The sequence below is a fragment of the Cydia fagiglandana genome, chromosome 22 (assembly GCF_963556715.1).
Source record: "Cydia fagiglandana chromosome 22, ilCydFagi1.1, whole genome shotgun sequence".
Lineage (NCBI taxonomy): Eukaryota > Metazoa > Arthropoda > Insecta > Lepidoptera > Tortricidae > Cydia > Cydia fagiglandana.
Window position 1 is genome coordinate 11,137,835 of NC_085953.1, and position 15,960 is coordinate 11,153,794.

Here is a 15,960-nt window from a genome sequence, read left to right on the forward strand (position 1 = left end):
AAACACCCGAACAGCTGACAACATGTTCAACATTGTACATACAATATGTAGGATATTATACATCGTGTACCGTAGAACTCGCGTGCTCTACAATACATAACTTGATGTGTTTTATTAATCTACAAAGCCCCAAAACGAGCTGATATTTACAATATACATAAGATGCTTATGCAAGTTTTCGTGTACATTCAGCAGCAGAAGTTGCTAAGCGCGCCAGGTGTTCAAAATGACCTTGACGCGACTTTATTGTTAAGATAATAAGAGCGTGTCAAGGTAGTTTTGGAAACCTCGCCTGCTTAGCAACTTCTCAACAATATGGAGGATTTCATACCTTATGTCCACCGTAGAACGCGACCTCCTCAGCATGAGCGATGATAGACGCATGCACATGTCGGAGATTGGCTTTCATGCGAGCTTCCTCTCCAGCCAAGGCCCCGAAGCGAGGCGACAGCATCCGCAGGACTTGGCCGGTCATGCAGATGACCACTGTGGCGAAGCCGGGTCCTGGAGATGGTGAAAAATCCAGCAAATTATAAGAGATAAGAGAGCAATATATCTGTATACGCCCTTGACAAGCCTCTACTCATATTTCCTTAGAGGATATAACCAAACGGAGACGCCTTGTCTGTAATTTTCGGTATAAAACAGTCTGCCGATTGACCGGGGGAGGGGCACGTCAAATGTACACGTAACGTAAAAATAGCCATGTCAGATGAACGTCAGTCCATACAGTGTTGATCATTGGCCGCCTATTTTCGACAGAGGGGAACGTCTGTTAATGGCTACTCCGTATTTCGTACTGCTTAATTTGTGTTTTATTCCATTCCGTATGAAATGTCAAAGTGAACGATGATTAATAACTCTTTGAGGCTTATATGGCGTTTGTGTAACGTTCATGTATTTTTTTGATAACTTCTGAGAAAGAAAAAGTTATATGTACGATTTTATGAAAATGCTCAAACTTCCTTTATCGCTCTTTGATCTACTGGACCATATATCATTTAGATTTGATTGTATAAAAGAGATACTTGTACGTACTTTATTTTTTACCCGTTTTAACGTGTTAAAAATTCATACAAGATTTAAAAAAAAACATATGTTCCTACCGAGTATAAAAAGTTATAGCCCTGAAAAAAAAAATTAAGTTTCTTAAAAAAATACGGTGTATACTTTTTACTTAAAATTATAGGCAGGCATTTATGAGTGCAATGAAGACAAAGGGTATTGGAAGTACGCCAACTATTTCTAAACAAGAAAGACAAAGACGGATGTTATTTTATGCAAATATCAAGGATTTGGCAATCGCATAAATACCTAGCCAGTGACAGCCACGGAAGTTAAAGAAGGCATACCATTATCCACACCAAAGAGAATTTGAAATAGAGAAATATTGTCAAAGTTAATTGTGTAGTCAGTACATTTACTGTCATATTTCGACCAAACGATTAAAACTTAGAACGCCATTTGACTCTGATCCTTATTCTTTCATTGCTATGTGTTAAATATGTCAAATAACAAAAAGTATCGCCATCTACTCGAGGATAGGCCATAGGTATGGAGCCTTCTTTTCGAGCGATACCTTTGGCCAACTGCCATATCAGTGAAAGAATAAATAAATAAATATTATAGGACATTTTTTACACAAATTGACTAAGCCCCACGGTAACAACACAAACAAATATCTGTATCATCATACAAATAAATGCCCTTACCAGGATTCGAACCCGGGACCATCGGCTTCATAGGCAGGGTCACTACCCACTAGGCCAGACCGGTCGTCAAAGAATAAGGATCAAAGTCAAATGGCGTTCTAAGTTTCACAAATCTAAACGATATTTTCAAAGATACTCACCAATGAATATGTTGCCCTTCATTTTGCTAGAATAGCTGGCCAGGGTCAACACTATGAGAAGCAGATCAAAGCAGGGCTTCGTCAGCGACCCGTACAGATGCGCCACAGACTGCGTGAATACTGACACGTCTTCTGTTAATCTGCAAACACAGGTATCATAATTAAACGGCATCATTATAATCTGTAACCTTAATGGTCAGGTATTGTGAAGTTTCAGAGAAACTTCCTTAGGGATTTTTGTGGGATTCTACTGTTATTTACAGTTTTTTAAGCAAGCATCTTTAGGCTACGGGGACCCTCTGCCATCCAACGAGTTAGCTTAGTATGCTCGTGGTACAAATTAATGAATATTATTGTCACTTGCGCGTTTCCACCTAAATCACCGTTACCAGATACGAACCATTTCGTACATTGGATTTGATATTATGGATTCACATATTTCTATTGCTCTTAACTTATGCTAACACCATCACACTCTTTGGGAATGAATATAATCTGCCATTAAAAAGCATCAATACATCTAATTCCTCAAACTCTACATATGACTCTACACTCACCTATGATCAGCGTTCTCAATCCTAGCATCCAAATTGGCCACCCTATAATACGTCTGGTTCTTGAAGTACAGGTCATAGGCGTGGTTCACCAGTCTCGTCCTGAAGGCCAGGGCTAGTCTGCTCTCCAGGTATCTGATCATGGAGTTGATGAAGGTAGCTGGGATGGCGATACCGAACCACTGGAGGAGGAGGGCAGCAAATTTCTTGAGGTCCTTTTGCACTATATGTTTCACTGGAAATAAAAATATGGATTGTACTTAGGCTACGGCTAAAATTTATAGGTAGTAAGAAAGGTGAGGAGAGGTCTGTAAGTACTGGAACACTTCATCAAAGCTACGCCAAAGTATATGCTTAATTTTAGTAGTTACTCTTTTACTCAGTTTTCTCGAGGACCTGCGTAAGATTTTTTAAGATCACTGCTGGTCTATGTGGTATTCAAAAATTCCATATATACAGGTTTATGTTCCTAGGCCATAGATTAATCTATGGGCGCAGTTAGTAGCATTACTCACTTATAGACCCCTCTAAAGCTGCCACGTAGATGGAGAGGAGAGTCCTAGTGAACAAGCACAGCGTGTGCCCAGTCAGCAAGGCTACTTCGTGGCTACGGAACCCTGGCACCATGATTTTAGCCAGTGAGACCATTTGCCGGAGGAACTCTAGGTTTAGACCGGGGACATGCTTCTCTTCTGGGGCTGGTTCTTCGGCGTCCTCCTGAAATAGGGATGGCAATATATAAATATATTTTTTAATACAGTTGCTCAAAAAGTGCTACTTTACGTAGCTGTTTAGCGTGCGGAAAGTTGGTTATCTCGAACTAGTGCTTTTTACTTTTCCAATTTTTTTAAATTTATACTTGTTCCAATTCACGACTACTTATTGATGAGTGTTAATATTAGTTTCCTTTAAACGTCGTAATCAGCATAAAAACCTACCGTTAATGTAAGAATACGAAAAATATTACATATTTCATATTTAATTACTTACCTCTTCATCATTATAACACGTTTATTTTTTAATATTCAATATTGAAAATTCCGTTCTTAATAAGTTGACTGAATGGAACGAAATAGCTGCCAAACGCGCATAGATATAATATACTTAAAGACGACGTCTAACCGAGCTGTCACTGTTACCACTTTTGTTTAGTGTACGATTAACAATGTTTTTCTTATTTTTTCGCAACTGTATTAAAAAACGTCGTTCGATACACGTGCGGAAATGTCATTCTTCACTCGTCCCGAGTCTTGCCACTCGCCTGCGGCTCGTGGCAAGATATCTCGGTACTCGTGAAGTAATGACATACCTTCCGCACTAGCATCGAAATGTACTATTACAGCACATATGGTCATATTTTTTCCGCACTAGTGCGTAAAATAGCACTTTTCGTGCGATCCCATAAATTTAAAGGGCCATATGTACTGTAAAACGGTGTACGATACACGTTCGAATAATTTCCTCTTTTTCGCACTTGTATCGTAACTATTACAACAAAATCAGGTTTAGCGGGTAACAAGGCTCGGATCCGGTTTTTTTCAAAACCCCGAAATAGCCCAATATTATTAATTATTTTACTCTTTACGTAGGACTGAATCATTTATTTAGAGAACCACTTCGTATTAGATTGTCCCATTAAAAATGAAATAATAAACCAAAGAACGAAAAGGAACGTAATAATACCGCTATTTTTGTATGAATAAAGCACCGGTTCCGAGTCTTGGTGGGTAGAAAATACAATCAAATTACATAAAAAAAAGCGTTTTGGGGAATTACTTCCCAGCAAACTGGAAATCGTTTTAATACCTTCATTTGGTCCTAAATGCGTGTAATCCGAGTTTGGGCTAAGGAGGTGTGCATACATTTTGGGAGCCTTGGGAGAACATTTTCCCCAGGATTGCCAAACCTCTCGATGACTCCACTACGAATAAAGGTCGAGCCACACCGGGTTGCGTGTGCGTGACGTGCGAGTGTGCGTGCGCTAAAATGTTGGAGCCGCACACGCACACGTCACGCAAGCGGTGTGCACAGGCCTTGAAAATCGACGACTACGTATACCTATTTCTGTTCAACTATACGAGTATGGCCCTGGCGCGTCGTACATACTTGTATTTTGAGTTGGTATCTAATTTAATAATTCCAATAGATGTGACGCATCTTTATAGTACATTGTGCAACATGGGGCGTAAGTTGAATATTGCAAACGAGAGTAAGTTAAATCGCGACGGCTTGCCGAAGCGATTTAAAGACTCGAGTTTGCAATATTATTACGCCCCGAGCACAATGTTTTTCATCACGCTTGCCATACAAAAATTAAGTATAAAGACAAAAAACTGTTAATTATGGCACTAGAAACTTCATAACTCCCTAGGGAGAACGCTTTTTCTATAACTCCCGCTAAACCTGCGTGCAATTCCACATTTACTGAGCGAGTGTGATGAAAAAATACTTACGATGTTCTGTTTGTTGTCGGTATCGACGTCCCCCCGACAGAGGGCGCACTGCTCAGCGCCGCAGCGCCCGCCGCAAGTTTGTCCGTTGGACCCGTTCTGCACTGAATGTAATTCGCCATTTTTTGCAATCTGGAAAAATATGTTTATTTATGAAAATACGCCCACATCATACATATTATAACTTACGTTAAATACATTTTACAAGGTAATATATAAATACTGATACATATTACAATTACGGAGTACATAACATGATGAAATGATTATCAACATATTTATTTTAAGAACTGCTTTTTAGAATTTAAACACAATAAGAATAACTATTTTGGAATGTACTTTTATTCAGGCCACGTCTAAATCGACGCCGACAGCGATTGACGGCTGAACCTTGACGCTTGCTCCCGTATCTTGGTCAGTATGGGCGGCAGTTTGACTTCATCGTCATTTATTTAAGAGTTAGAATCTTGTCGGTGGAGCGATTACCATGCATGTCGGTCTTCTGCCTTCTCTTTGACAGCTTGATACGACACGACGTTGAGCTTTTCCGTTACTTGATCTATGTACGTTCTCCTTGGTCTCCGCCTCCGTTTCCTTACTTCAACTCTCCCTTCAATTATATTTTTGATAAAATCGTGTCGTGAGTGTCCGAGCATCTTTCCTCTTCAGTTTTCTATGGTTCTCAACAAACTCCTCTTCTCTCCAGTTTGACTTACCTTATAATTATTATTGTTGTTGTTACAAGGAGCCTGCTTCCTCTCCCTCGTGCCGTACAGCGCGCACGCAGCTAAGGCCACGCCAACACCAACGCCGACAGCGATAGACGGCTGACCCTCGACGCTTGCTCCCGTATCTTGGTCACTATGCCCAGCATGCTGATTTACCTTATAATTATTATTGTTGTTGTTACAAGAAGCCTGCTTCCTCTCCCTCGTGCCGTAGAGCGCACACGCCGCTAAGGCCACGCCAACACCGACGCCGACAGCTATCGACGGCTGAACCCTCGACGCTTGCTCCCGTATCTTGGTCAGTATCGCCGGCATTTTGATTTATTATGAGATCACTGTGTATGTTTAGCTAGCTTTTGATTTGTGTCACGTTTCGTCCATTTTTCTGTAACAATGGAAATAATTGGTTAATTTATGATTAGTTAAAACATTTTTATTTAGGTAGTTATTACAAGTATTACAGAATGATACGAGCAATTACTCATTTGTATAATATTTGAAAAGTCGTGGCCAGAGTTTAACAGTCGATCTAGATGGCGTATGTTTTGTGACAGGTATACCTACCTGTTGTACCAACTGTCAAACGTCAAAATTTGACAAACAGAGTCACCGCATAATTAGTATAATTACAACAAGCCTATTATGGATCGCTTTATCCACATTTATCCACGTGATAAAACAACTGTCACTTTTTAACTCTGCGGGATAGAAAGAGACGGACACCGTTTTATCACGCTGTCACGTAGACAAATACGACACTCATATCCGTACAGGGCCATCTACATAGGTATTATTTTGTCATATTCAATGCACGAATTTGTCCTTGACCTGATATAAACTACGATCAATAAATTATAATTATTGAATAAATGACACCCTTCCGCAGGGGACAAGACTTTTTCTTTATTTATTTTATTAGATTTAATTTAGTAACTCTAATTAATTGTATTGTAGTTTGAATAAGGGAGAAGTGTATTTTCAAAAGGGCTTATTTTTTTCAAGTGTATAATTTATACTGTAACTTAAGTAAATAAGGACATAAGCTTGTGAATATAACTTAAACGTCGGTAAATAAAGGTAAAATAATAAATTCGCGATAGACCCGTCCATAAATATGAGTCAATATAACTTAAATTCAGTTCACTCAATATCAGACAGGCTCAAACCAAGCTCTCGTTTAAGCGCATGTTACGCAAGCATTTTTTCGACAAACTCTAACCATTGTCCATCTTAGGCATAGTATTCTTTGCACTGGGTAAATACATAAAGTAATATATATGTAATTATAGTATGTCTATGTAAGTTTATTTTCGTTAGTATGTATTATATATCGCTATTTTTTTGTCTTAAGTTACCCATTCTGCGTTTTTTTTTTGTTCAATGCCTGCACCTACTTACTACTGTTTCTGTTTAGCCTGGTGGTTGACTGGTAGAGAATGCCTTTAGGCATTAAGTCCGCCATTTGTACTTTATTTGTTATATTGTGCAATAAAGTTTAAAATAAATAAATCAATAAATAAATTTAAAACTATCAATAAATTGGAATAACATTAAGGTGAAGGATATTTCTTACAAAAGTTTCGAGAAACGTACTGGTATGGTTATCCGTAACATAAAGCGAAAAAAACACCTTCTTTATCCAATTGTTTTAAAGTTTTTAAACTAAAGTCCGCGAGACGGGAAGTGCTTTAAGCATACCTATTGTGCGTATTTGAATGAGCATATAAACTTGCTTAGGTTTTTTTGCAAAAACATCTATTGTTTGCCGCTTAATAATGAGTTATTATGAGTATGACTATATTCTGGTCTGACGTTTAGAGGTATGTTTTTTAAACTTTTGAAAACTATTTAAGAGATAGAACATTGAACGTTAAAGTTTATGACTAAATGTGACGTTTTCAACGAAAAGGTACCACATTTCGGTGTCAATAAGGTAGATTTCAAACAGAAGCTTCACGGAATTAGCGCCTTATTGACAACCTTCAATAAGTACCCTTTTGGTGGCAAATGGCACAAATGAAAAGCTTTTTTGCCGTTCACCGTCCCCATGCGGACACCTGAGGAGTTACAAGTGCATTACCGGATTTTAAGATCGGAGTATGCTCTTTTATTCAGGGTTTGAATGTCATATCGATCCGGACATAACGCGGGCTATAAGTTCATCGATAATTCAGCTGTGCGAGGCAGGAAATTTCTGGAGAAACGCACAACTGCCAACATAAACGAACTGCGGTCCATCTAAGCGCCATTTGCACCATCCCACTAACCCGATAAACCGTTAACCCAGTGTCAAATTGTACTGGTACCATGATAGCTCCCGGTTTAACCGGTTAACCCCGGGTTAGTGGGATGGTGCAAGTGGCGAAGATGAAAATGCTGTCGCATAGAGATGGTAGAAAGAACCGACAGGGATTAGACCGCTTTCCCACTGACCAGGTATTTGCGGGTACGGTTTTTTGCAGGATCCCGTTTTAGTAGTATAGGTGCTAATATAGTAACGTTCACACGAGGATTCTGTTGGCGGGATCCTGCATGCACACTACAGAAAACGGGATCCTGCAAAAAACCGTACCGGCAAAAAACCGAAAGTCAGAGGGAAAGAGCTCTTAAGGGGCCCATTGATTAACAGTCCGCCGGACGGTATCGGCCTGTCAGTTAGAACAAAAATTTTGACAGTTCCGCACAACTGACAGGCCGATACCCTCCGGCGGACTGTTAATCAGTGGGCCCCTTTAGTCCGAACAATTTCTTGGAGCACACACCGTTACGAGTACATATACATCATATACATGCCGTTCCAAAGATATCACGTGTATTATTTATGTATAACGAACGGAAATGAATGCTATTGTTATGTACTATTACACCCAATTGAATGCAATTGCACATAATTATCCCATAATTTGGCTTCGTGCTGAACAATATACTTATAAAGCACATTATGCAATAAAAAGCTATTATTTCTTGATCTGGGGGCACCAGTACCCCCGCCAAGTCAAGCATATTATTGTGTGTAATGACTGCTGTGCATTCAAATGAGCCGACATTGAAGAATACCGGTACACTTTGTACCAGACACACTTTAAAAATATTACAATTGGTTATTACTTGTCATAAGAAAAAAAAATCCTGACAAAAATCTGGACGTCAACCTAAACATCGTAACATTTTGTAGAGGGTAATTTCTCAAAAAAAAAAACAATACACTCCTTTTTTGGGCAGTCGTGTAAAAACACCATATAGGATTTGTCCTAAGGCACAGTAGGCCCAGGCCTAGGGCAGCCACCAGGGATGCCAACTTATTGGTTTTACCACTAAATTTAGGGCGAAATAAACTAGCTAGGGGTTTTTTTAGGGGCTAAATATTTTTAGTGTTTTTTTTACGGTAGGGGTCATCCATTAATTACGTCACACGTTTAGGGGGAGGGAGGGGGTCAAGAAAATGTGACATATTGTGACATGGGGGAGGGGGGAGACACAAACTTTGTGACGTCACTTTAACTTCATCAGTAACCGAAAATTTATTTAAATTATTTAGTTCGCTGTACATTTAAATAACAAGTTTTTAAAACGAAAATAGTTTTTAATTGTTTCATTTTCTTTCCTAAGCAGTTTTGAGTTATAAAATTACTAATATTTATATCGTCAAAAATATTTTGATAAAATATTAATAATATTTAGGTTCTTACTTAATTCGATTTGGCGATTTCGTAGAAAAAATGTGACGTCACACTAGGGGGGAGGGGTTTGCCAAATGTGACCAAGTGTGACAAGGGGGGGGGGGAGGGGTCAAAAAACCTAGAAATTGGTGTGACGTAATTAATGGATGACCCCGTAGAAAAAGGCGGCAAATTTGAAAAATGTAGGTGCGATGGGATATCGTCTCATAGAAAATATGAATTTCGCGCCTTTTTCTAGATTTCGGGTTTGGTCCCATAGTAAAGGTTGCTCAGTATAATCCCAAATTCTCCCTGGCAACGGGAATGCACTTATTTTTTGGCCACCCTGTATAGATTTCACGCCTGTATAGATTTGTATGGTCTGACGCCATGAAGAAGGCGAGTGGCGGCAGCCTGCACCGTGCAGTTCACTTGGCTTATGACCGCAATCAGTGGGGACATGTTGCATGTGGTCGCGATCCTCAGCATTGAGGGAACGAGGAAGAAGAAGAAGATAGATTTCACATTTCTTAAATTTCGCACACTTATTTAACTAAATGGGACTTAACCGCGGCGTAACCTCCAAAACGTTAGGAAGAATAAATAAATGTATACAAGTTTATGTTTTTTCCGAACAAATACTTTAACTCAAGCTAAATTCCAAATATCCGGTCACTTATGTACAGTCATGATCAAAAATATCAACGCTGATAAAACGCCAAACATATGTGTTCACGACCATATAGTAGGCAAGATGATCAGACCATTTATCTCAGGATCTTCTAGTAAAAGGCAGCTGAATTTTGGACCTATAACTATTATAGTTTATATAGGTATTTTTACTTGCTTAGCATAACACAACGTAGGTCTGCCGCATGCATTCAGATAGGTGGGCTAGTATAGCCACCACGCAAGTGGATGCCGCAAAAGAAGCGCGGACGTGGAAGGTCCAGACGGAGATGACGGGACGACTTAGACACCTTCATTAATAACTGGCCGGAAAAAGCTCAACAACGCGAGTCGTGGAAATAAAGGGAAAAGGCCTTTGCCCACAAGTGGGACATCAAAAAAGCATTACACAAATAAGATTCATGCAGTCAAGACTGTAATCAGTCCATAGCTGCTCATAACTACTTCTTACCGATCGCCACAGTTAAACGGTATAACTATAGCGCATAGATATTTTTGTCCCTTTATCCGTATGGATGTTGACTGTACCTGTGCCTAAATAAATATTAGACTTGACGCACTTGAAGTAACTTCTTTGTTCAAATCGGTTATTGGACAATGAATCATCGGCCATTGGCTCCCAAGGTTAAAGCAATGGTTAATACATAATATCTGTATAGGTACTCTTAAGGTAATACAAGAAATATACATTTAAGGTGCATAATATGTCTTTAGCCGGAAAAGTCCCGATCCTGACCAGTTGAAACTAGTGCGAGTCGGACTCGCGCACGAAGGGTTCCGTACCATAATGTAAAAAACGGCAAAAAAAAACGGTCACCCATCCAAGTACGGACCCCGCCCGACGTTGCTTAACTTCGGTCAAAAATCTCGTTTGTTGTATGGGAGCCCCACTTAAATCTTTATTTTATTCTGTTTTTAGTATTTGTTGTTATAGCGGTAACAGAAATACATCATCTGTGAATATTTCAACTGTCTAGCTATCACGTTCGTGAGACAGCCTGGTGACAGACGGACGGACGGACGGACAGCGGAGTCTTAGTAATAGGGTCCCGTTTTTACCCTTTGGGTACGGAACCCTAAAAACTATTCCCCTGCGGCATGGTGCCGTAGATCCTGGCAGCATTTCCTCGCTGTATCGCAACACTTATTCTTTGTGCGGGGAACATTTTGACGCTTGGACAGTCTTTGCACCGCCAAACGGATGAGTAAGTAAATATTGATTTGTGAATCAAACGGCGATCGAGTGATTCACGCGATCGACGCACGCGCACGTGCTGGGTCGCGTGCAGACAGATACAGACATGGCCTGACTCTTTAGAGTCATCACACACACATAAATATATACCTACTCGTACGAACTCTGTACGGCTACCACCAGTTTTGCGTAACTTACTTTCTACAGTATGTGTCTGACTATGGGGCTTTTAATCCAGGGCTTGATTTTACTGGCTAAACTGAGCTACTTTTACTATGGGACCAACCCTAAAAACGGGGAATTTTTTTTGGCTCTTCCATAGAAAATGTCGACATCTGATCAGCCAAAATGTATTAAAAAGTAAATTTTTTTTTCGAGATTTCGGGGTTGGTGCCATAATAAAAGTAGCTCAGTTTAGCGAGTAGAATCGAGCCCTGGATTTAAAGCCCCATGGTCAGAAACACCCTGTATACATCTCGCTCGCACTCGCTTACGCACACGCTATCGAATATGTCCGTTGGACACTGCCGATGCAGGCAGTCGGGGTAAGTAAGTAAAAATAACACACACAGAATCGCTGCCAACTTCGCTTGGTCTAACTTTAACGGGGTTTGTTTGTTTATGTAAGACTCGCGTCATACTTCGCCATAATTAATAGCACTTCTCAACTGTAGTAAATAAGGATCAGAAGGTTAATAATCAGTACTGATGTAATGTCAGTATAAATCAAGTATTGATGGTAAATTGTCATGCAAGCAACGTTACTAAGAATTGTACGCTCACTACCACGACCTTAGCTAAAGGAAAACGCGGGAATAAGGCTGTGGTTTTTAATAACCGGAGCGGATGGCCTATTAATATTGCACTGAGAGAAAAGTACAACAAAAATACACATAGAATTACAAAAATAAACTTAATCCGGGGACAAGGAGAGTTAACTAATAGGAACAAATTGACTTTTGCAATTTCTATTAGTTCTTGCAATTTCTATTATCTTTTTGTTGAAATAATATTTGGGATTACTGAGCTGTTTGTAGAAATAAATAAACTTTACATAAATAGTGAAACGTGAATTATTACTAAAACTTCATTTTTTCCCCCAGTACAGAACTGTTTTTTTTATTTCCTGGTGATGATTTTTCTCTCAGTGTGGTCTTCTTTTTCTTTCCGTGTCGAGGTTCCTTTTTTAATACGATGGATGCCCAGTTCCACCAAGTTATAATATTGTACTAACTCTAAGGGTAGGATGACACCTGTCATTTCAATACAATTTTGCGAGATTTGTCATTTTTAGGTTATAAATTACAAGATGACAGGTGTCATCCTACCCTTCAGGCGTATTCTCCTGTTAATAAGAGGATGTGAATTAGATATGGATCTTATCTCTCAGTGTCAAGAGTGACATTTCTTACGCCGAAAACGTCACTTTTGACACAGCCAGATCAGATCCATATCTAATCTAATTCAAATCCTCTTACAAAAATTAGAAATACGCATAAATTTTAAATATAGTAAGTACAGATGTTGTTGATGTTCTGTCGTTGATTTTTTCATTGTGATTGACATCTGTACATACATACAATTTATAGAATACGCATGTTTGTCATTTGAAATTCCGTGAGTGGTAGGATTTTCCGTGGGTTTAAAGTTGAAAGAAATAAACAATTCCATTTGACCTATGGAACTCTGGCCTACCACGGAACAATGGTGTGACTTTGAAAAACCCGTTTGAATTTGTAATTTGTTCTGTGAAAAATGGTAAACAATTTTATTGAAAGAGTTTGTATAATATGTCAGTCACGGTTGTTGTGCGTGGTGTCTGTCTATGGTACGTGGCGTGTGTGTGGTAAGTAATGTTTCCGCATAAATTTTACCATAAAACACATGTTGACTTGGCCTTCGCAAATTGCAAACTTAGCTAAGCAAGCAAGAAATAAAATAAAAAATGTAATGTCCGTTTTGAAGATAGATTAAATTCGACTTAATGTCACTGTGACAATGTTTAAATTTCAGTTCGATAAAAGTGAAATATAGAACCCTGTAATATTGGGCCAGCGGAGTGTGGGCCAGCCGATCGAAAAGAAAATTATCCAAAAGTCGTTTAGCGTTTTCCATATACGATTGTCGATGACTATGTGCGTACGGCGACTTAAAACGCTAATAGATTGACGTGGCCTACTGGAAGTTTCGAGATCACAGCCTTAGCTCAGAGAAACGCTAATAACCTCGCACAGTTCCTCTTTCGATACCTAGATTACTAGTCATTTTAAGTAAGTACGTAGTATTTTTATTACCGCGTATTGTTACCAACAGCAAATTAAGTGCTAAAATTAGCAGCTCTGAGGCCGTTTGGCAAGAAAATCAGCCACTGGCAACTTTTTCCTTATACTTTTGTAGGGTGATTGCTATAGTAATCGGCCACTCTTAACAATAAGACTTCTATTGGCTTGTTTCTTTCTGATTTGTTAGGAGTGACCAATTACTATGTAGAGGCCAATAACTATAGCCAACCAACCCCCTACCCATCCAAATCGTCTGCATACTTCCTAGTCCTCGCGAGCTCCGCCATTTTGGAAAGGAATCCAAAAAGTGAATCGACAATAAAAATCCTTACACGGTGAATAAAAAATAACTGCATTCCCGTTGCCAGGGTTTTGGGATTATACTGAGCAACTTTCACTATGGGACCAACCCCGAAATCGCGAAAAAAAAATCCCATAGAAAATGAACCAGCCAAAATGTATGGAACAGCCAATTCTTTTTTCGCGAAAATAAAATTACTCATACCGAGCAACTTTTATTATGGGACCAGTCCCTTATTAGAAGTTACTCAGTTCGAGTTATTTTTTAGCCTGTATATCTAGGTATCTAATTATTTAGCCTGCCCACAAAATTTCACAAGAATATGTTGAAAAATGTGACCTGTAGAGAACAGAGCAGCCGAAGAAGCGTTCTAAAGTTTAAGACGAAACAGGAGCTGAGTTATAAATATTTTAGGTAAATATACCCGTCTCGCTAACGGAAGCGGCTCCTAAAATTAGTGCGATAAGGACAAGGCGAAAAATCCTGCGTAAAAATCTCAAAAATCGAGGTTTTGTACACGACTGTTTCCTCCTCCAAAACTTAACCAATCGTAACCAAATTTGGAAATCTAAATGATTATGAAATTATCTGTGTCGCACCGTTTTGCTTTTTTGGCAAATTGATATCAGTTTTTAATACTACGCCTCTCATTGCGGCATAGTCAATGAGGCTATTTTGGCCATTTTTGAAGGGCTCTAGCGCCTTAAAAAACAAAAATATCAAAAAAGCAAAACGGTCCGACACCGATATTGACAATATTAATCTGTGTTGAAAAAATCATTGCTCTAGCATCAAAACCCACGGAGGAAACAGTCGAGTACGTTTGTATGGAGAAATGACCACTCCTGTTGGCTCTTAAGTTTTAGCCACGCCGAGCGCGATCATCGTTGTTAGTCCTCGAAGTCACATAATAGCCAATACTCAAGCTATGACAACTATTACATAATTCATAAGTAATGGCGAACCGGAAGAGTAAGTAGGTTTGCGGCGCGTTGGCCCACAAGTGGTTATGTCATTTCAATAGCCAATAGTCATAGACTAGGAATCCTCTAGACGGAGTCCGATGCCACAGAATAAATAATAGTACTAGGTACAGAAGACTCACTCTCTAACAAAACGCGTTTGTCACGATCAGCACACATATGGCTGTTAGGTGGCGTCAGCGCCACGCGCGGCTTATGGCAAACCCCAAAATTGGGGTCGTACGGATGTACGTTTAGCTACCTGTAGCAAAGCAACGAAATCGCGGAGTGAGCCACGCCTGCCGATACTGCCAAAAATACTGGAGTGCGGGGGACTAGGTGAGCGAGTATCGTGCTGTGATTGGTCCGTTAAAAGACACGGGCGTCACACAAAGACACTGACTCGAAAATGGAGTAAAACTACCGTATAATATTTATATTTGTGGCAGAGGGGGTAGCGCTACTATGCTCAGTCTGGAGGATGTCTTGTCTGTGCCAATAGTCAACAAAGTGTATATTATACAATAACTCCGTACACGGCGGGATGGAGATGATAACTCGAGATATTTTATTGAAGAAATTTGAACTTAAAATAAAATTACATAAAGTTCAAATTTCTTCAATTTTTTCTCGCCGTTTATCAATTTCATCCCGCCGTGTACGGAACTAACTTATTATGAATTTAAACTATCGTGAGACATCTTAGTCTGTATCTTTAGGTATTTATAAACTATCGTGAGACATCTTATAGTCAGTACCTATATTTAGGTATTTAAATAAAAGTACACAAAATCTACCTTCAAATGGCTCCTTAAGCCAGTTGAGGGTATTTGAAAACATTACATGATCAAATAATGTAGGTTAAAGTCAGGTCGGTCAGTGACGGATCCGCCTGGATCGGAAACGGTTTTGTATTTGGTCGGTTAACCAACAAACTTTATATAGGGTCAGATTCAGATTCAGATTCAGAATAGCCATTTATTAGATTAACACATGCTTGGTACATTTGGACATGCTTGGAATGGACCCGGGTATGTCCTTGGACCCGGGTATGTCCTTAAACCACGTCCAAGACCACCGGTGGACGGGCAGCAGCGTCCCTCAAATTCGGTGTAAGTACTCGACTGCGATCGCCAACCCGCCTGCCAAGCGTGGCGATTATGGCATTCACCCCCCAAAAAAAGGGGGAGGCCTATGTTCAGCAGTGGACGTCTTGTGGCTGAGATGATGATGATGATGGTACATTTATTTACAGTATTTACATTCATTGATTATATATTTAACGCA

The 15,960-nt window shown here is 39.5% G+C and overlaps 1 protein-coding gene across 1 annotated transcript in view; it reads right to left on the reverse strand.

The window, feature by feature from the left end:
* Positions 1 to 15,960, reverse strand: part of LOC134675472 (ATP-binding cassette sub-family D member 1) — a 97,535-nt gene that overhangs the window by 12,931 nt on the left and 68,644 nt on the right. The window contains exons 3-8 of the mRNA XM_063533741.1: positions 5,741 to 5,969; positions 4,860 to 4,988; positions 2,922 to 3,123; positions 2,410 to 2,641; positions 1,853 to 1,992; positions 332 to 504 (exon numbers count right to left, since the gene is read on the reverse strand). Of these exons, the coding sequence (XP_063389811.1) occupies positions 332 to 504; positions 1,853 to 1,992; positions 2,410 to 2,641; positions 2,922 to 3,123; positions 4,860 to 4,988; positions 5,741 to 5,899 (1,035 nt within the window). The 5' untranslated portion in view covers positions 5,900 to 5,969. The remainder of the gene's footprint in view (positions 1 to 331; positions 505 to 1,852; positions 1,993 to 2,409; positions 2,642 to 2,921; positions 3,124 to 4,859; positions 4,989 to 5,740; positions 5,970 to 15,960) is intronic.